The 19,256-nt window shown below is 62.0% G+C and overlaps 1 protein-coding gene across 6 annotated transcripts in view; it reads right to left on the reverse strand.

Annotated features, from left to right (window-relative positions):
• Positions 1–16,489, reverse strand: part of KCNQ2 (potassium voltage-gated channel subfamily Q member 2) — a 45,681-nt gene extending 29,192 nt beyond the window's left edge. For 5 of the 6 annotated variants that reach the window (XM_036425935.2, XM_036425930.2, XM_045577277.1 and 2 more), the window contains exon 1: positions 16,100–16,489. In XM_036425935.2, the coding sequence (XP_036281828.1) occupies positions 16,100–16,392 (293 nt within the window). In that variant the 5' untranslated portion in view covers positions 16,393–16,489. The remainder of the gene's footprint in view (positions 1–16,099) is intronic. The other variant, XM_036425936.2, reaches the window with a different exon arrangement.
• Between the last annotated feature and the right edge of the window lie 2,767 nt (positions 16,490–19,256).

Here is a 19,256-nt window from a genome sequence, read left to right on the forward strand (position 1 = left end):
GATTCCAGCCAAGGGCATGTACCTGAGTTGCAGGCACATCCCCGGCAGGGGGTGTGCAGGAGGCAGCTGGTCGATGATTCTCTCCCATTGATGTTTCTAGCTCTCTATCCCTCTCCTTTCCTCTCTGTGGAAAATCAACAAAATATATTTAAAAAAAAAAAAAAAAAAGATTCCTTATTCTTGGGGATTCATCCTGCTCTCCCTGCAGGGTATTGGGCCACCAGAAACTCTTCACTAGTGAGATTTTTGTCTGTATGTCTGTGATGCAATTTTGGCTAACTTTTAGAGACTTTAATTTGCTCCTCTCTGATTTATCATTTTGCTGTGCTCTGGGCTGGACCCTGAAGACCTGTTGGGCCAAGGAATATTAAAATTACATTTTGTCACCAATATTGCCAGGCCTCTCAAGAAAACTGCAAAGGGAGAACTGGAAGGATGGAAGTGCAGAAAAGATGTTAAGAGGCTCAGAATGCCTATAAAGAAAGGCAAAGACAGAAAACTAACATAAGATTACACGTTTTAATTTGCCTGCTCTAAGTTTTTATCACTGAAGGTCTCTTGTACTTTGTTGAAGGTATACTTCCTTGATAGTAAAAGTGCATTTAAAGTGTTCATAAATGTCAGTCTAAGAAATGCTGCTGTTTACTGTTTGGTTACCATTGAAAAATTAAGGTTTACAAGTTGCTGATGGTATGACAGAAAGAATATCAGAGTAGAAACACTTAGTGGGGCATGGTTATGCATTTTGAAGGAAAGAGAAGGTTTCTCTAGAAATAGTAAAAATTTTTTTGAAAGTTGTGAAAATGTCCGTGAAGTTTATAAAGAGAAATGTTAAAAGGAAATTGATTAAATGCTACAGTAAGCCAGGACAGAGCAGGGAAACTGATATTTAAACAGCAGTTTGCAGCCATCTAGAAAACTCTGTCTTCCCTAAACAATGATAAATACAATGATTTGCATTTTGCCTCCCTAAACAGAGGGTAAATAGCTTATGCCCAAGTTCTCAGGAAGACTGAAGGGAGAAATCCAGTTAGTGTGCTTGCTGTCCACACCCAAGGACAAATGAAGTTAGAAAATAAGCCTTACTTTGGTCAGTTCTTTTCTAGTAAAATAATTATGCTATATTAACCAGGTATTTAATAAAAATACCACATTTTAATCGTAGGAACTAAAGTTTGCTGGCCTATGTTCCTGTCTAATACACTTTAATATATAATCTTTTGATAAAATCAAGTTTGACAACCTTCCTAGGGTTTGAATTTTAAGAAAAGTTTTTTACCTGGAGTTGGCTGTAGGTGGTTCCAATAGGCCCTGGAATGCACTGGAAACTAGGGACCAATTTCTTAAGAACTGTGTGCTGGTCTCTCTTCTACTTCAGTCTCTCTCAGGTCAGAAGGCCTCCTGACCCAAGGCCCTCTGGAGTTTCCAGTTCATCGCCATCGAACGGAAGACTATGTTTGTTCTAATCAAGACATGGAAGGGAGGCAAGCTGGAACCCTCCTGGGAAGGCCCTTACCTGTCTTACCACGGAGGCTGCTGTTCGGACTGCAGAGCGAGGTTGGACCCATCACACACGGGTTAAGGGCAGACACACTCAACTTGAACAGCCACACCAGGACATGTCCCCTTGACGGTGATGCTAAGAACTGTGAGCTGCCTTAATAACCATCATGTACTGGGCTCTTTGCTTTAGGCATCTGGCAAATTGCAGGGGCTTACAATGTGGGCTGGGGAAATGTGTACGACCGGATCATGCTCACCCAGTGACGTTATCGGTTATAGATAACTTGAATGACTTGGATATTTCAGCCTTTAGGTCAAAAGAGTGGCTAGGACTAGATTTAGGAGTAGATGTCACAGGACAAGATCCCTAGGCCGCTGCCACCACCATGCAAAGAGAAGTAGGATATAAGGGGATGAATGCCTGGGTGGAAATGATTAAATTTCTGTACGCGCCCTGAATAAAAGGGACTCCACGCTTGTGCAGCAGGAAGGCTAGAGGCCAAGCGGCCCATTCCCATTCGGATGGACCGCAGACAGTGGAAGGAGCGATGGTGTCCACCTCACCCCTTCGATCAGGAGCTACAGCGATGGGGTGTCACGTCACCCCACGTGTGGGCGTCTTACCCAAAGGCTAATTGGAACCGCGGCGACCGAACAGCAAAGTAGTCTCCTCCTGGACACTGCGGAGCAGGAGAGTCAAGGGTGTCAGCCGAGATTGAAGAAAAGAGTTTAAGTAAAGAAAAGGGGGGAATTGTGAGAAGAAACAAGTCATCTTTTCTGTCAAAGAACAGTTTAGACAGCCGCCATTTTGGACTGTGTGACTTGGCAGCCACCATGTTGGCCACAGGGCTTATAGCTCCCTGGGGGCCGCCATCTTGAAATGGCAAAGGCCCACCCCTCCCTTTGAATTAGCCAATCTTGGAAGACTGTGCACCTGAGCTCCAATCATGAGTGGGGGACAGGTCACATGTGTCTGGATTATAAATCCTGAGCAGACCGCCTGCGAGGTGTGCAGGTGCCTCCAGACCACGTGGCACCCTCCTGCAGGAGTAAAGACATTCGCCTGCTGCCTGGCTCCCGAGTGCGTTTTGTGTTCTCCCAGGACCCATGACTCACCATACTTCTAACACCAAGGAGCCCCGGTGGCCCTGCCCATGCGCCCCACAGCCTGGTGACTATGCCCAGAGACACAGAGCCCTCCCTGGGAGGGTGAGTATGGCAGAGGCACTGGCAGAGGGTGATGGGCACAGACAGCCCTGCTGACACAGTGCCCAAAGAGAACCAGTCACATTTCAAACCGCAATTAATTTCCTTCGTTCATTAGCCAATTTATTCAATTAACTGAGCCCTGGAAAAAAGTCCACATATCTCATGTGTCTTATAATTGTAATCATCTGTCTGCCTGGTGGTGTTTTCTCCAGACCTGGCCATGGGAAAGGAGCGCCCGTGCCCAGAGTGGATCCGCCAGGGGTGGGGTGGCGTGGGAGTTCCAGGCTGGGGCCTGGTGTTTGGCACAGGAGGCATCACCATCACAAAGGGGCACCAGGGATGTGGCAGCCCAGGAGTCACATAACCCAGTGGCTTCCCCGGGGAGGCGTCTGTGAGGGTGCTCCTGTTGGGCCCAGAGCGGAGAAGGGCAGGGTGCTCCTGAAGAGGGAAGGGGGTGCCACGTGGGGAGGACTGTGTGTGCCAGGCCGGCCCGGGCAGGTCTGACAGGCGGAGAGTGGGCAGGGAGAGGCCGCCATCACCCGCGTGTGCAGGGCTTCCCTCACAAAGGCCATTCCTCGGAAGTCCCAAGGTGGCCCGGCCCTCTCAGCTCTGCTCCCTGAGGTCACTCCGATGGGCTTTGCGGAACATTCTGTCCCGTCAGTGGTTAGGGAGTAGGGAGAAGACAAGCCCATGCCTCACCAGTGGTCCCACCCCAGAAAGTGCCAGGAACAGCTCCAGGCTTGTTTTTAAAGTTTTGAACAGCCGGGTACAGATGGCACCCAGTGGGTGAGGCTCCAGACACCCTTCCCAAGGAGGCTAAGACAGGGATCGTCATGCATCTCCCTGACACACCCCCAAAGACAACAGATTCCCACAAGCCATGCCCACAGGCCGGATCCTACAGACAGGCCCGGGCTCCTGCAGACAGGCCCGGCTCCTGCAGACAGGCCCGGCTCCTGCAGACAGGCCCGGGCCTACAGACAGTCCCGGTCCTACAGACAGGCCCGGGTCCTACAGACAGGCCTGGTCCTACAGACAGGCCCGGCTCCTGCAGACAGTCCCGGTCCTGCAGACAGGCCCGGCTCCTACAGACAGGCCCGGGTCCTACAGACAGGCCCGGGGTCCTACAGACAGGCCCGGGTCCTGCAGACAGGCCCGGGTCCTACAGACAGGCCCGGCTCCTACAGACAGGCCCGGGTCCTACAGACAGGCCCGGTCCTACAGACAGGCCCGGGTCCTACAGACAGGCCCGGGTCCTACAGACAGGCCGGGGGTCCTACAGACAGGCCGGGGTCCTACAGACAGGCCCGGGGTCCTACAGACAGGCCCGGGTCCTGCAGACAGGCCCGGCTCCTGCAGACAGGCACGGCTCCTGCAGACAGGCCCGGCTCCTGCAGACAGGCCCGGGTCCTACAGACAGGCCCGGGTCCTACAGACAGGCCCGGTCCTACAGACAGGCCCGGGTCCTACAGACAGGCCCGGCTCCTACAGACAGGCCCGGGCTCCTGCAGACAGGCCCGGCTCCTGCAGACAGGCCGGGGGTCCTACAGACAGGCCCGGCTCCTGCAGACAGGCCCGGTCCTACAGACAGGCCCGGGTCCTACAGACAGGCCCGGGTCCTACAGACAGGCCCGGCTCCTACAGACAGGCCCGGTCCTACAGACAGTCCCGGTCCTACAGACAGGCCCGGCTCCTACAGACAGGCCCGGCTCCTGCAGACAGGCCCGGGTCCTACAGACAGGCACGGGGTCCTACAGACAGGCCCGGCTCCTACAGACAGGCCCGGCTCCTGCAGACAGGCCCGGCTCCTGCAGACAGGCCCGGCTCCTGCAGACAGGCCCGGGTCCTACAGACAGGCCTGGGCTCCTGCAGACAGGCCCGGGTCCTACAGACAGTCCCGGTCCTACAGACAGGCCCGGGTCCTGCAGACAGGCCCGGGTCCTACAGACAGTCCCGGTCCTACAGACAGTCCCGGTCCTACAGACAGGCCCGGGTCCTGCAGACAGGCCCGGGTCCTACAGACAGGCCCGGGTCCTACAGACAGGCCTGGGCTCCTGCAGACAGGCCCGGGTCCTACAGACAGTCCCGGTCCTACAGACAGGCCCGGGTCCTGCAGACAGGCCTGGGCTCCTGCAGACAGGCCCGGGTCCTACAGACAGTCCCGGTCCTACAGACAGGCCCGGGTCCTGCAGACAGGCCCGGGTCCTACAGACAGTCCCGGTCCTACAGACAGGCCCGGCTCCTGCAGACAGTCCCGGGCTCCTGCAAACAGGCCCGGTCCTGCAGACAGGCCCGACTCCTGCAGACAGGCCCGGCTCCTGCAGACAGGCCTGGGCTCCTGCAGACAGGCCCGGTCCTGCAGACTGCAAGCCCTCCCGCCCCTGCCAAGCAGCTGAGCAGCAGAGAAAAGACATTTATGTGCAGGCCTCTTCCCATCAGTGAGCACCTTGGTGACCCGCCACCACCCCACTCAGCACAGGGCGTCCCGGCCGGGAGGGAACGTCCGGAAGGGGCAGGCTCTGGGAGGACGGTGGCTCTGCCTCTGCCTCCTCCTCTCTGGGCACAGCCTCCTCGGGGAGGGGCACTCCGCTGAGGCCCAGGCAGAGCGCCCCCTCCTGCGCTGAGGGCGTGGGACCATCGCAGCCGTGCGTCTCCCGTGCTCGGGATGCGAGCAGGCGGTGCTCCTGCCCGTTCCCACAGCCCTTCCCCAGCTCCTGCGCCCTGGGCTCCGGGAGCTGGCAGCTGGAGTCAGAAGGCACCCCTTGCCCGGCCGGCATGGCTCAGTGGTTGAGCATCAACCTATGAACCTGGAGGTCACGGTTCGATTCCCAATCAAGGCACAGGCCTGGGTTGCGGGCTCGATCCCCAGTGTGGGGCGTGCAGGAGGCAGCCCATCAGTGATTCTCTCTCATCACTGATGTTTCTTTACTTCTTTCCCTCTCGCCCTTCCTCTCTGAAGTCAATAAAAACACTTAAAGAAGAAAGAAAGCACCCTCTTCCCCCGCCAGCCCTCAGAGAGTCCGTGTGTCCGGAGCAGCCCTGTGTGCCCAGGGCACTGCCCCCTCCAGTCCCGGAGGCCAAGGGCAGCGCACGAGGACCTGGTCCACCCCCTCCCCACACAGACAAGACAGATGGCAGGTGCGCAGCCCTTCCGGCCAACAGCCCTGTCCTGCCTCTCCAACACCCGGACCAGGCCCCGGAGCCTGGGGAGGGCCAGCCCTCCGGCTGGTGAGGTCCAGGCTGCAGGAAAGAAAAGATGGGAGGTGGGAGCTGTTGCCCACCGCCTGAGGCTAATTATGGTAATGAATTCGAAGTGGAACGTCCATCCTGGCAGCAGTTGCCAAGGAGACAAGCATCTCAAACAGCTGGTCCAGATTCCGGGGCCAACATGGAAGGCAGGCGGGGCGGCCAGGGTGGGAAGCGCCCTCGCCCTCGGGCTGCGGGCTCACCTGGGTGGTGGGAGAGCAGCCCCTGAATCGAGCGGTGACCCAGCCACAAGCGTCCACAGGGAGGCTGGCGCCATCCTCCAGACGCCTCAGCCAGACATCAGGGCACTTCCAGGTGCAGCCTGAGCACGGAGCAGAGGCAGGCCCCCTCTTATGAGACGGGGGTGCCGAGTCCTGAGGGCCGGGAGGCTGTGCAGGGAGAGCGGGCAGGAGGCGCTGGGGCGGGTGGGGACGATGGGAGCCACCAGGGTGATAGAACGTAGTCACCGGCCAGAGGGCCCAGGGCAAGGCCTGAGGACACCCCGCAAGGTGGTGGGCCCCGGCCGCGCCTGCAGGCCCGGTGCACATGGCCTCTGCCTGCCTCATGCTCAGGAGGAGACCCCCCTTACCTTCCGAGAGAGGCCCCTCTGCGTCTGTCTCCTTTCCCCTCCCCATCCCTCATTTGAATGCAGGAAATATTTAAAAAAAAAAAAAAAAAAGACACAGCCAATGCCACCTCCCTGCTGACTTCCCCCCTCCACTGGGGGGCTGGGGCAATGGGCAGTACCTCTGTGCAGTACCTCCCACTCCCCTCCTAGGGTCCCCAGCCCAGACTCCCTCCCTCCCTCCAAAGACGGACTCGGGAGATGGCTGGGTTAGTAACCTCATTTTACACACTTAGTGAAGCAAACATTTAACAGGTGAATAGCAGGGTAGCTATGATAGCCCCCTCCCCCGCCCTGACGGCTGCTCTCAGGCCGAGCTGAAGAGGCAGATGGGAGGGTCCCTAACATCAAGCTCCCCACGGGCTGGAACTGGCGGCAGCACCAGGCACATGACAACCCCGAAGGCTGGAAGGCGTTCTTGGTCATTTCACAGACGAGAACAGGATGCTCTGAAGAGCTGGGGGGAGGCCTGCCGGGCCAAGCCCAGCCCCCTCCCCAGAATGATGTCCCTGCCAGCCAGTGCCAGGGACTGGGCCAGGGTGAGGCCAGGCTCCCTGGGGAACCCCGCCCGCCCGCCTCACCGGGAGGACCTCGATAGCACTTCAGCCGGAATCTAATTTTGCCCCCTAATAAACTGCTCTGCCTGGAGGACCCGCTGCCACTTCCAATCTGCGGAGTGATGGAAAGCCCAGCCGCTGACGGCTGCTCCAGGCGGAAACCGGACTTAAAAAACCACTGGGTGATCCCGCCACGGTCAGAGGGAGGGGCCGAGTCCGGAGAGTGCACACAGACCACGCCCTCGGGGCCAAGGCTCACAAGTAGTGGCCCCCTGTCCAACCCGACACCTAATCTGAGGGTGGGAGGTTCTGGTAGCTTCCACCTGAGACTAAGGGTCTAGGAAGGAAATGCAGGCAAGCGCCCAGGACCCTGTATACAGCACGTGCTCGATCAGTGACTCGGACCACAGCTCAAGAGGTGCCAGGTCCTCGGGAGTCCAGCTCCTGCCTCAGCACTCGAAGCCTCCACCAGCAGCGCTGGCCGGCCTGTGGCGCCCCCCGGGAGCCCCTGCAGCTGGCTGGACAGCCACTCCGTCCACAGCCTTCCACACCGCCCTCAGCCAGCCCCTCCTACGCCGCAGCCGGACGCCAGCATGCCTCCAAGCCTCGGCCGCGGGCTCTGTCGGGACGTGTGGAGGTCGGCATCCTGCCCGCCTCGGGAAGAGCAGGCCTGGCGCCGGGTTGTGTGGAGGCTATCCGGGCAGCCGGCCTGGCAGGCACCCGCATCGCCTTCCCGGCGGCCCCAGAGACCGTGGCTGCACCTCGGAGATTGGATCCCCATTAGCCACTGTCCGAACTCAGACCACAGTGCTGGCCAACAGCTCACCTGACGCCGCCCCATCCACATCGGAGCCCACCCACCGCCCACACACACCGGCTCTCCCCTACCCTCCCAGTCTCCTCACCTTCCCAGCCCCACCTTCACAGAGACAACGCCCCCCAGGGGCCTTCTGCACATCCCTCTCCCTCCCAAGAGCTCAAGCATCTCGGCTCTTCTTCCATCCAGAGGCCCTCCTGTCCCCTCTCCAGTCCTCCTGCAGCCGCTGAGACCAGAGGAAAAGCACCCACTCCCTCGCCTGATCCTCAGCCTCACGGGGGCTGCCCTGCCCGGAGCCTGCACACTCTCCTCTGCCATCTGGACTCCCGCCCCAACCCCTCACCCCGGGCCTCCACCTGTCTCCCAGGCTTCCTTTCAACACCAGCTTCTCCAAGAGGCACCCCAGCACCCTCTTTCCTGTGTACTCTCCAGGGGTACGGGGTCCGGACCCTCTGAGCTGGGGTCCACTGCTCTCCTCCCAGGCTCCCCAAGCGCACCACAAAACCCACAACTGCCCCCACTGTGGTGATCCAGCTTGAGAGCCAACGCCCCAGCCGCTCAGACAGGCTGTGAGGTGGAGGGCGGGGTCTGGGAGGGGCACTGCCTACCCCAGGAGCCCCCGGTGGGGCAAATGCAGCTCTTTAAAAAGGCCCCATTCCTGAGGGATGGCAACACGTGTCCACACGGGCACACACATGGATGTCACATGGCTCACAGGTGGGAAGGGACGGTGGCTGGCCAGCCCCGCACAGGAATGATCTGACAGCGCTGCCACCTGAGGAACAGACGTGTGACTCCAGGCAGCCAGTCTGTCCCCGAGGGCTGAGGAGGCACACAGAGCAGACGGGCTTGGCGTTCTTATGGGGTGATGGGGAAACTCTGAAACCAGAGAATACACTCAACATCACGGAATCGTTCCGTCGGGGATGATTACTTGTGTGCTCTGTGAATCTCACAACTAAAGCAAAGAGGCAAGGAAACGAAGAGGAAACGCGAGACAAGGCCATGCTGGCGGGTCTGAGCCCTCGGGAAGCTCATGCCCTCCCCACTCATGCCTCAGTTTCCCTCTGTGACAGGACAGACTTGGGTGGGGAGAGCCATGGGCACCCACCCAGTGGCAAGGGCCCCAGCCCTGCCACCAGCCCGAGGACACTTGCTGGGGAAGCCGAGGGGCGACTCTGCATGGGTCCACACAGGGAGATGGCGTCCCAGTGTGGGAGCTCCCTGCACAGGCGTGTCTCCTTCCACCGCTACCTCGAGCTGTCCGTCAGCGTCAGTGGCCCCGGGCCTGGCCTTTGGGGACCTGCAAGTGCCTTGCTCTGTCCGAGGAGCTGGCCTGAGCAGAAGGCCACCAAGGCTGACTCCTGCCCCTGCTGAGCCTTCAGCCTCACCACAGGAGGCACCATGCAGGGTGGGGAGTGGGAGGGGCACTGCCCCCTGCCCCCAGGCTGACAGGACAGCCAGGCCTGCCTTCCCTCCCGCCCCCGCCAGTCTCCCCTAAACTCATCCTAAAGACCCTCCAATCAGCTCTCAGGCTGCCCCTCAGCCTCGTGCCCTGTAGCGTCACTAGTGAGTGTCCTCGCAGCCTCCGGCAGCAGGCCTCATTTTAACGTGCCCTCCCAGGCCAGCCTTGGTCCTGACTTCTGGATCCGCACCAGATGTGTGACCACTCAGCATCCATCCTGTGACAGCACCACAGCTGCTGTCTCCTCCCCTAAGCCACCAAGCACCCAGGACGGAGGGCCAGGATGGGGAGCCCAGAAGGAGGGCCAGGACAGGGGGCCAGGATGGAGGGCCAGGACGGAGAGCCAGGATGGGAGGCCAAGATGGAGAGCCAGGATGGGGGGCCAGGATGGGGGGCCAGGACGGGGGGCCAAGACGGAGGGCCCAGAAGGAGGGCCAGGATGGAGGGCCAGGGTGGGGGCCCAGGACGGAGAGCCAGGATGGGAGGCCAGGACGGAGAGCCAGGATGGGGAGCCAGGACGGGGGGCCATGACGGAGGGCCCAGAAGGAGGGCCCAGAATGGAGGGCCAGGACAGAGGGCCAGGACAGAGGGCCAGGACGGAGGGCCAGGACAGAGGGCCAGGACGGAGGGCCAGGGCGGAGGGGCCAGGGCGGAGGGGAGCTGGGGACAGGGCGACCTTGTCGCCTGCATCAGGAGGCACCAGATATGCCTCCGTCTGGAATTCCTCGAGGAAACTGTCACTACACACCATAACACACAGGGTCCCTGAATCTGAGTCCTTTCCTGTTGAAGAAATGTGCAGCCAACCCACATGCTTGAGAGTCACTCCGGAGGGTCAGCAATCGTCCTTGCGTTTTCCAGCATCTTTCCAATTTCCTGCGATGGTTATTGTCATGTTTACGATCAGAAAGGGCAGTGAACCATACCCAAGTGTTCAGAGGCCACAGCATCCCCTTGCTCAGACAGAGTGGCTGTGGGCCGCTGCCTGGGCCAAACACAGACCTCCTTCCACAGGGCGTCATTCAGCCCTCAGCTGTCAAATGCCCACGTCGCCTCTGGAGAGCGGAGGCCCTGTGAGCACACAGGGCTGAATCTGGAGACGGGAGCAAGAGATCCAGATGAGCAGCCCCTTCCCCAGCACGAGGGGGGCCAAGCCCACTCCGCGCGGGCGGCTGCTGTCAGGGAGAGACAGCCATGAGCTCGTGTTCAGGACCATGGCCAGCGCCCGGCTCGGCCTCTCCCTCAGCAGCCTGGGCCAGGGCGCTGCCATGTCCCTCGTGAAGGCTGGTCTCTGGATGAACAAACTTCTCAGCTCCTGTGGACCCAGCCAGGCCCCGTGGCAAACTGCCCACCCGGGCCCCGCTCAGTGCCCGCACACAGGAGCAGACACCGTCTCTGGAGGAGCTGGCAAAGGCTCCTCCCACCACCACACCCCAAACCTGCTCACCGCTTCCCCAGACCTGGGCTCCCAGAGGAAATGGCCTCGTCCTCCCACAAAGCTCCCAGTACTCTTTTCAAACCAAGATAGGGAAGCAAACTCGAAGTCCTAAGCTGTCTAATTAGGGGAAGACGGAGGGGCCATGTAGAGCTGGAGCCGAGTGGACAGGATCTGGGGGAGGGAGAGGTCTACACTCTGCAGAACGATCCAGAAAGGAACACCATCCAACATCCTGGAGCTGAAATTCAGGCTGGCGGCCTGAGGAATCACATCCAACTCCAACACCCACCATCCCAGAGACGTCTCTCTCACCAGTCCCTATAGAACAGGGAGCCAGAAACGCCGTCCAGACCCCGTGACTGACCCACACCTACCCAGAGCCCAGACCCGCTTTTCCAGGAGGAAACCCTCCGCTGGGGCCCCCCATCCCTCCTCCGCCCCCTCCACCGCAGGCTCCGGCGCCACCAGCCCGGCCCTCCAGCGAGACAACTCTGAGTGGGTTGCAGGAACAGCCACACAGACCTCCCGAGGCAAACTGTGTTAGAAGCACCTTATTCTTCTGCAGAGTTATCCTCACAGCTCCCATGAGGGTCCAGCAGAACCTCCGGAGTGCAGGCCCGAGCAGGGCTGGGGCGCACCCATCCCAGGGGCACCGAGACCCTCAAGGTCTTCAGCCCTATTTTCTCGCGGAGGAATTAAAAGCATGGTCTGCACACTGGTCATCGTGCCCAGTGGTTAGAGCACCAGCCCACGCACTGAAGCATCTTGATTCCGTCAAGGACACGATGCCGGTTGGGACGTGTGCATGAGGCAACCAATTCATGTGTCTCTCTCCCGTTGATGTTTCTCTGTCTCCCCGTCCCTTCCACTCTCTAAAAATCAATGGGAAGATATCCTCGACTGAGGAGTAACCACCACAAAACAGCATGGTCTGTCTCCAGCTCGAATAACAAACACCCCAGCGCCCCCCCAACAACAGACCAGCCATGTGCTCCCTGGAGGGCCGGAGCCTCCCCTCTGACTCTCAGTTCACATGAGTGATGCCCGGCTTTAGAAACAGTCTTCTCTCTGCACTGACCCCCTCCTGCACGCACCCACCTCACAAGAACAAGCTCACTGCCGTACCAGCTGCCAGGGAAGCGAGCGAACAGGTCAGCGGGACCTGCCCTGCGGACCCTGGTCTGGGCTCAGAGGGGGCGGGGCGGGGCCGGGGCAGGGCGGGCCTGAGTCGGGCGGCAGCACGCGGTTTCTCAGCGTGGATGGCGGTGTCCTTGGGGGACAAACTTGGGTCTGCTTCTCTTCCTTCTGCCTTGAACCCAACCGCTGCTGGGGTCCTGTAGGGAAGGCTGGACAGGCCCTGGGGTCACAACGGGAAGGTGCGTCGTCTGCCGCGGTGCCTGCGCACGGCCACGAAGGAGGCGGGGGAGAGGCTGCCAGCGCCGTCGCAGACTGTCGTCGGACAGCTCAGCTGAGCGCCAGCCTCCGGCCGGCATCTCCCACGCTCCTGGGACAGGCCCATCGAAGTGGGCCCAGCCTCGCGGCCCACACGACGAGTCAGCACAGCCCTGGTGGGAGCCCAGTGTCCCACGGTCCAGGGGTCATGGAACAAGCTGCCCGCAGCGGTGCGTTTCAGGATGCCAGGACGTCTGCCATCGGCAGAGCAGGAGCGCCTCCCAATGCCTGGGCAGCGCCGAGCTCAGTCTCCTTAGGCGAGCAGCCCGCCCTGGACGAGTGTCAGGCCCCGGCCTCGCGCCCAAGGGCGCCCTCATGTCGAAGCAGCAGCCCCGAACCCCTTGGCAACCACAGAGCCAGCTCAAACCCAACCTGTCCTATTTCCAACAAAACCCAAAACCAAAGGTGAAACCTTGGGTACACCACTCAGGAGTCACACCTGTGAACCCACTCACACGTCACACCGCGGACACCTCACGGTAACGCTGCGGACCTCAGCGGCTGCGCCAGAGCCTCCAGCTAGGACGGAGCTAGGACGGGATGGGGCCTGAGCCTTTCAGAAGCGCAGTGCGCTGTCCAGGAAGTCCGGTGCTGAAACCCTCAGATCTGCCAGGGGCCTGGGTGGGGGATGTGAGCACCACCTCATGTCTCCTTGCCTGCAGACCTTACAACGAAAGACTTTCTTTTTTCAAAAGACAGTGCCTCAGTAAGGCGTTCCCTCAGGCCCAGTGCTGGCTGCCGGCTGAGAACTGGCCAAGGCAGGACGGAGGGCGGGAGGCTGAGGACGCCATCAGCCCACGCCAGCCCTGCCTGCTGCGCCCTCCACCCCTTCAGGACGAGGCTCGCCTGCTGAACCAGTCAAGGTGACGAGCTGCGTGCCCGTCACACGCACCCAGCACTGCGCTGAGTGACTCACAGAATCAACCCTCACATTACAGATGAGGAAACTCAGGGCTGAAGTCTGGGGGCGTCAGTGGAGGCAGGGTCCCCGCCAGGCTGGCCCAGGGCCCGCAGTCCCCACCCTCACAGGCCCTCTCCCAAGCACATCCTCGAGCCCCCTTTGGGAAACCCCTGCAAACTCCAGACCCTGGACCTGAGGTCCGCTAACACAGAGAACCCCCCACTTCCAGGAGCACAGAACTCAGGGCCGAGTCCCTGCCCGCACGGGCGGAGCACTTCCTGGCTCCCCACGGAGGGCCTGGCCATTGCTGGGGTCATTGCTGAGGCCACACCTGAGGGAGGCAGCACTGAGGGAGCCATGGAAACTCTCAAGCTGCCCTCCCAGAATCCCACACGACCCGCAGCTTCTCCGAGCCCAGGTGTGCTCGGGCGCCTCGGGTGGGGCCCACTCTCCGTCCAGCACACAGAGGAAGGACCCTCCCGGGCCTCGGGGCTGGGGAGGGGACCCAGGTATTTCTGACCCTGGCCCATACTCCCCCTCCCAACTCAGGGAAGGCTCCGGTCTCAGTGCCTCTGGCAAGCTCAGCAGCCAGTGAGGCACGTCTGCAGAGCCCCTTTGGCCGGGGGTGGGCGGGAGGGGGAACTGGTGTGAGGCCCACAAAGCCCAGAGTCCACAAGGCAGTCGCCTCCCTCCCTCCCACCTCTGGCAGCAGCTGTCCCCCGAGATTCCCTGGGACACTCCCATCTTCCAAAAACCAGGCGTGAAGACGAAAGGCTAAAGGGGTGATCAAGGAGGGCTCAGTACTGCCCCAGGCCCAGGTGGGACTCCACGAGCACTGCAGCCCAGACCGTGTCCCCACCCTCCTCCAGTTTCCAAGCCGACGCAGAACCCCCGCACAGAACCAGCAAGGAGGGCGAGGAGGAGGAGGAGGAGGAGGAGGAGCTTGCCCTTCATTTAATTAAGGAATCCACAAGCCAAAACATGAGTCAGGCTGTCAGCCCAAGCTGGGCAAGGGAGCAGGGCATGGGGCGCCACACCCTCGGGGTCAGTGGGCAGTGAAGCTCCCGTGTCGGGGGGCTGGGCCTGTGGGTGGCGGCACAGGCAGAGGGGCATTCCACACCTGGGCACAGGGTGACAGGCAACAAGTCCCCCAGGACGGCCCTGGCCTCGTGGGGAGAGCATACCGCCCCGGCCCCGGAGTTCCTCTCCCCCAGACCCTCTGGGCCACTTCACTGGAGCATAACTGAGGCCTACAAAGACTAGGCTCCAACGCCTAACCCAACAGCAGCCACAGACCCCTCCTGCCATCCCACTCCCCGGGAGACACCGCCTACCACTGAGCAGCCTCTCCCTGGTCTGAGCCCCCACGGGTGAGCTGGAGGCTAGGGGAGCTCGGAAGCTTGTGCTCGCGGTGGAGGGGCCGAGGAGGGCCTGAGCAGGCTGCAGGCAGGGCTGCCTTGGCAGTGAGGCTAATGCCACTGACGCCCCCACGCTGTGGGCCCCCACGTCCTGCTCCTGGGCTGCCCAGAGAGGAAGCAGGAGCAGAGCGGCCCAGGGTCCCCACACGCCTGCTCCTCCTGAACACTGCACTTCAGGCCCAAGCAGAGAGACCACGCGGAGAGGACCCCAGGAAAGCTGCCAGCCAAGCACATCTGTGCCAAAGCATGGCAAACTCCGGCACCTGCCGGGCGTGGGCTGGGCCGTGCGTGCCCCGAGGCCACTGGCCAGGGCCTGGATGAACACAGCCTGTCCCACCAGAGGCCCTGGGCCCTGCCAGACGGAGGTCCTTGGGGAGCAGGCCCTGGGCCTCCCGAGGCTGAAGAGCACTCTGAGCAGCCGCCCAGGAAGAGCAGAGCCGCCTGTGCCCTGGGCTCGCTCGCCATGCCGGGAGCCGCCAGGCCAGGAGTCCGTGACGCTTGGGACTCCCAGGAGCGGGGTGCTGAGGCTGGGACAGAGTGCCCAGGACACCCTCCCTCCCAGGGTCACGCCCCATCCCACGGAGGGTCTGTCCATTCCCATGGCCAGGTGCCTGGTCACACTCAGGGCCTCACGCACAAGCACACCCCCTCACCCAGGCCGGGTGGAGACAGCTTCCCAGAACCGCCCCTCATCCCGTCCCAAAACGCGTCTCACACAAAATGGCTGAGCGGCCGGTCTGGCTGGGATGGAGGTGCCGGCGCTCCAGAGCCCTGCCGGGGACACCGCCACGACACTCGTGTGCACAGACGCCAGCCAGAGGCCACTGGCCCTGCCCCAGGGCAGGAACCCCTGAGCACCAGCCTGGGCACCAGCCACCTCTCCGGGTCAGGGCTGGCAGGCCCTGCAGCAGCACCCCCCCTGGGGGGGCGGGGAGATAAGAGGGAGGGGCGGGGGAGGGAGGGCAGAGGGAGATTCAGGGATGCAGGCAGGGTGGCCAGCTGCAAGCACGGGGTCAGGACTCAACTTCTCTGAGCTTCGAGTTGGGGGAGGGGAGTCATGTTAGGACCCCTCCCATTTCAGCAACCCAGAAGCTCTCCGCAGAGGGAATGAGTTGCTTGGGGGGCTGGGGAAGGTAGGCCAGCCCTTCCCCCATCATCCCCCTCTTTGGGGGAGCCCAGCCCAGGGGAACCCCTGAGTCCAGGGCCGGAGGCTAGCGGGCAGCGCCGCCCTCCCTCCCCGCAGGCCTTTGTTTGGTGCAGTGGCCGTGGGGAGGGGCCTCTCCGGGCCGATGAGGGGGGCTGGGCTACGCAAACCCCATCCCGCAGGGGAGGGGCTGAGGCAGCCCAGCCACGCCGCATGGGGGAGGGGGAGGAGATGGGGGGCAGGCGCCCCGCACCCCAGAACTCCTTCGGGCCTGGCGCCCCGACACCTCTCGCCCGCGCCCCCGAGGCCGGACGGCGCACTCACACGTAGGCGTGGTAGACGAAGGCCCAGCCGCGCGGCCGCTCCAGCACGTTGTAGAGGAAGTTCTGCAGCTTGCGGTAGAAGGCGTTGCGCTTCGGGGGCTTCCCGGCGCCCGCGCCCGCGCGCGGCTTGCTGAGGATGCTGCCGCGCTTGGAGGCCTCGGCGCCGGCGATGAGCAGCGCGCCATCGCGGGTGCTGTCGGCCGCGCCGGGGTCCAGACCCACGAAGCCCACCTTGAGCTTCTTCTCGGCGCTCGGGCCGGGGTACACGCCGCCGTTGCGCGGCTTCTGCACCATGGTGCGGGCGGCGGCGCGCTCAGGGGCGGCCAGGGGCGCCCGAGCCCAGGCCCCCGGCCCGCGAGCCGCAGGGCAGGGCGGCGGGGGCGGCGGCGGCTCCGCTTGGCGGCCGGGCCTCGCGGGGGGCCGGAGGAGGGAGAAGGGGAGGAGGGGAGGCCGCGCTCCGCCCTCCGCCTCGCCCCGCCCCGTTAACCCCTGCAGAGCCGCGGGCGGGAGGGCGGGAACCCAGCGCCGTTGCCGGCCCCTCCCCCCTCCGTCTCCCTGGCCACCTGCCCCCTGGCCCCCTCGGAGGTGGGCGCCCAGGCACACACACCCGCGCGGGCCTAGCGCCTCTGCACCGGCACCCCCACCCCCACCACACTGACCCTTGCAAGTGCAGGGAAGGTCAGGGGAGGATTCCTAAGAGGTGGCCTGAACCTCTTAGGAGGAGGGGTCCTGGAGGAGATGGCCGGCCGTGGGCACAGTGGTCCGAGCAAGAGACTGGTCCCTTGAAGCCTGGGCTGTGTCTGCAGACCTGGCTGAAGAGCAAGGACTCCACCGGGAGGGGGGCAGCATGAGGGGGTGGCCAGAACCCAGGCCCTGCTGGAGCGCATGGCAGGGGCAGCGGTGATGGCAGGGGCAGAGGTCGGTGGCAGGGGCAGAGGTCGATGGCAGGGGCAGTGGTGATGGCAGGGGCAGCGGTGATGGCACAGGCAGCCTTGATGGCAGGGGCAGAGGTCATGGCAGGGGCAGCGGTGATGGCAGGGGCAGAGGTCATGGCAGGGGCAGTGGTGATGGCAGGGGCAGCGGTCAGTGCAGGAGCAGCAGTGATGGTAGGGGCAGCAGTGATGGCAGGGGCAGTGGTGATGGCAGGGGCAGCGGTGATGGCAGGGGCAGAGGTCCGTGGCAGGAGCAGAGGTCATGGCAGGGGCAGTGGTGATAGCAGGGGCAGCAGTGATGGTAGGGGCAGTGGTGATGGCAGGGGCAGCCTTGATGGCAGGGGCAGTGGTGCTGGCAGGGGCAGTGGTGATGGCAGGGGCAGCGGTCAGTGCAGGAGCAGCAGTGATGGTAGGGGCAGCAGTGATGGCAGGGGCAGTGGTGATGGCAGGGGCAGTGGTGATGGCAGGGGCAGTGGTGATGGCAGGGGCAGCAGTGATGGCAGGGGCAGAGGTCCGTGGCAGGAGCAGAGGTCATGGCAGGGGCAGTGGTGATGGCAGGGGCAGCGGTGCTGGCAGGGGCAGTGGTGCTGGCAGGGGCAGTGGTGATGGCAGGGGCAGCGGTCAGTGCAGAAGCAGCAGTGATGGTAGGGGCAGCAGTGATGGCAGGGTCAGTGGTGATGGCAGGGGCAGCAGTGATGGTAGGGGCAGCAGTGATGGCAGGGGCAGAGGTCAGTGCAGGAGCAGCAGTGATGGCAGGGGCAGCCTTGATGGCAGGGGCAGCGGTGATGGCAGGGGCAGAGGTCAGGGCAGGGGCAGCGGTCAGTGCAGGAGCAGCAGTGATGGTAGGGGCAGCAGTGATGGCAGGGGCAGCAGTGATGGCAGGGGCAGAGGTCAGTGCAGGAGCAGCAGTGATGGCAGGGGCAGCCTTGATGGCAGGGGCAGTGGTGATGGCAGGGGCAGAGGTCAGGGCAGCAGCAGGGGCTAAAGCCCCCCACCTCTTCCCACATTTGCCCTGCACCGGGGGCTGCTAAGTAAAGGCCTGTCCAGGGGTCGCTGTCCTCACTGGTAACTTGACTTAAAAACAACTCTAGTCTTACCCTTTGGCCTCCAAAGCTAGTAGCCAAGTGGCCTGGTTTTTCTTTTTAATTCGACAGAAAACAGTGGTCCTTGCAGGCACAGGGCTAACTTGTGAGTCATCCAACATGCTGGGGCTGGACTGTGCATAGTGCAGGTCCCAGGGGCCACATCCTGACCCCCCTCCCCCCTACTTGCCAGTGGCCAGTGCCAGGGCCCAGGCTGAGGAAGGAGGCGCCAGCCTGGTCCATGGGGGAGGGGGAGGGTGTGACTGGATGGCAAAAGGAGAGGAGGGCGCTCTGCATTCCCGCACAACTGGCCCATGGGGATGGCATCTGGGCGACCCTCACTCTCACTCTTCAGAGGGCTGGACCAAGTCACCGCATCTCAGATGTCAAACTCCAGAAGGTCCCCTGAGACAGGCCAGTCCCTCCCAGGGGAGGCTCTTCTGGGACAGCCCTTGTAAGACTAGCGATGCTGGGGGAGGGGGGAGATGGAGGCCCCTAAGGAGGAAGCCTGGCTGAGTGTGTGGGAGGAGCTGGGGGGGCAGGGAATGCTGGAACCTTCTCTCCTCTCATCTGCAAAGGCTCTTGGTAGATTCCGGAGGCCCACCTGCGTCAGGTGTGAGCCTCTGCCTCCTCTGTTGCATGTCCTTCCAGTGAGCTGGCGCATTGCTCACCTATGTCTTCAGTGTTGTGTCCTGTCCATCGTCAACTGTCTGGTGTCCCCCCAGCATACCTGCAGCTTAGGTGAAGCAAGTCGTAAGCATGCTCAGTTGGGCTGAATTCCATGCAAGTGACAGGAATTCCATTTATTTAAAAACTATAGGCCCATTGCATGAAATTTGTGCAAGAGTAGGCCTTGGCCTCCCTCCAGCACCTGGGACCCGGGCTCCCCTCGCAGTGGCCGCGCCCACACCCCCTGGCCCGCCAGCCAGTGGCAGGGCCTCCCTCTGCAGGGCAATCACGGGCAAAGGCCGGGCCTCTGGCCAATCACGTCGCCGCCGCCTTGGCTGGCCTGGCCATAGCGTGGTCCGGGATGGTCATCCGGGTGGTCATTCCGCTGTTCCACCATCTGGTCGATTTGCGTATTACACTTTTATTATTAGGATAGATGGAAAGCTTTCAGGTTCAAGCCATCTTTGCCAAGACA

This window comes from Pipistrellus kuhlii, unplaced genomic scaffold (assembly GCF_014108245.1).
Source record: "Pipistrellus kuhlii isolate mPipKuh1 unplaced genomic scaffold, mPipKuh1.p scaffold_m20_p_87, whole genome shotgun sequence".
Classification (NCBI taxonomy): domain Eukaryota; kingdom Metazoa; phylum Chordata; class Mammalia; order Chiroptera; family Vespertilionidae; genus Pipistrellus; species Pipistrellus kuhlii.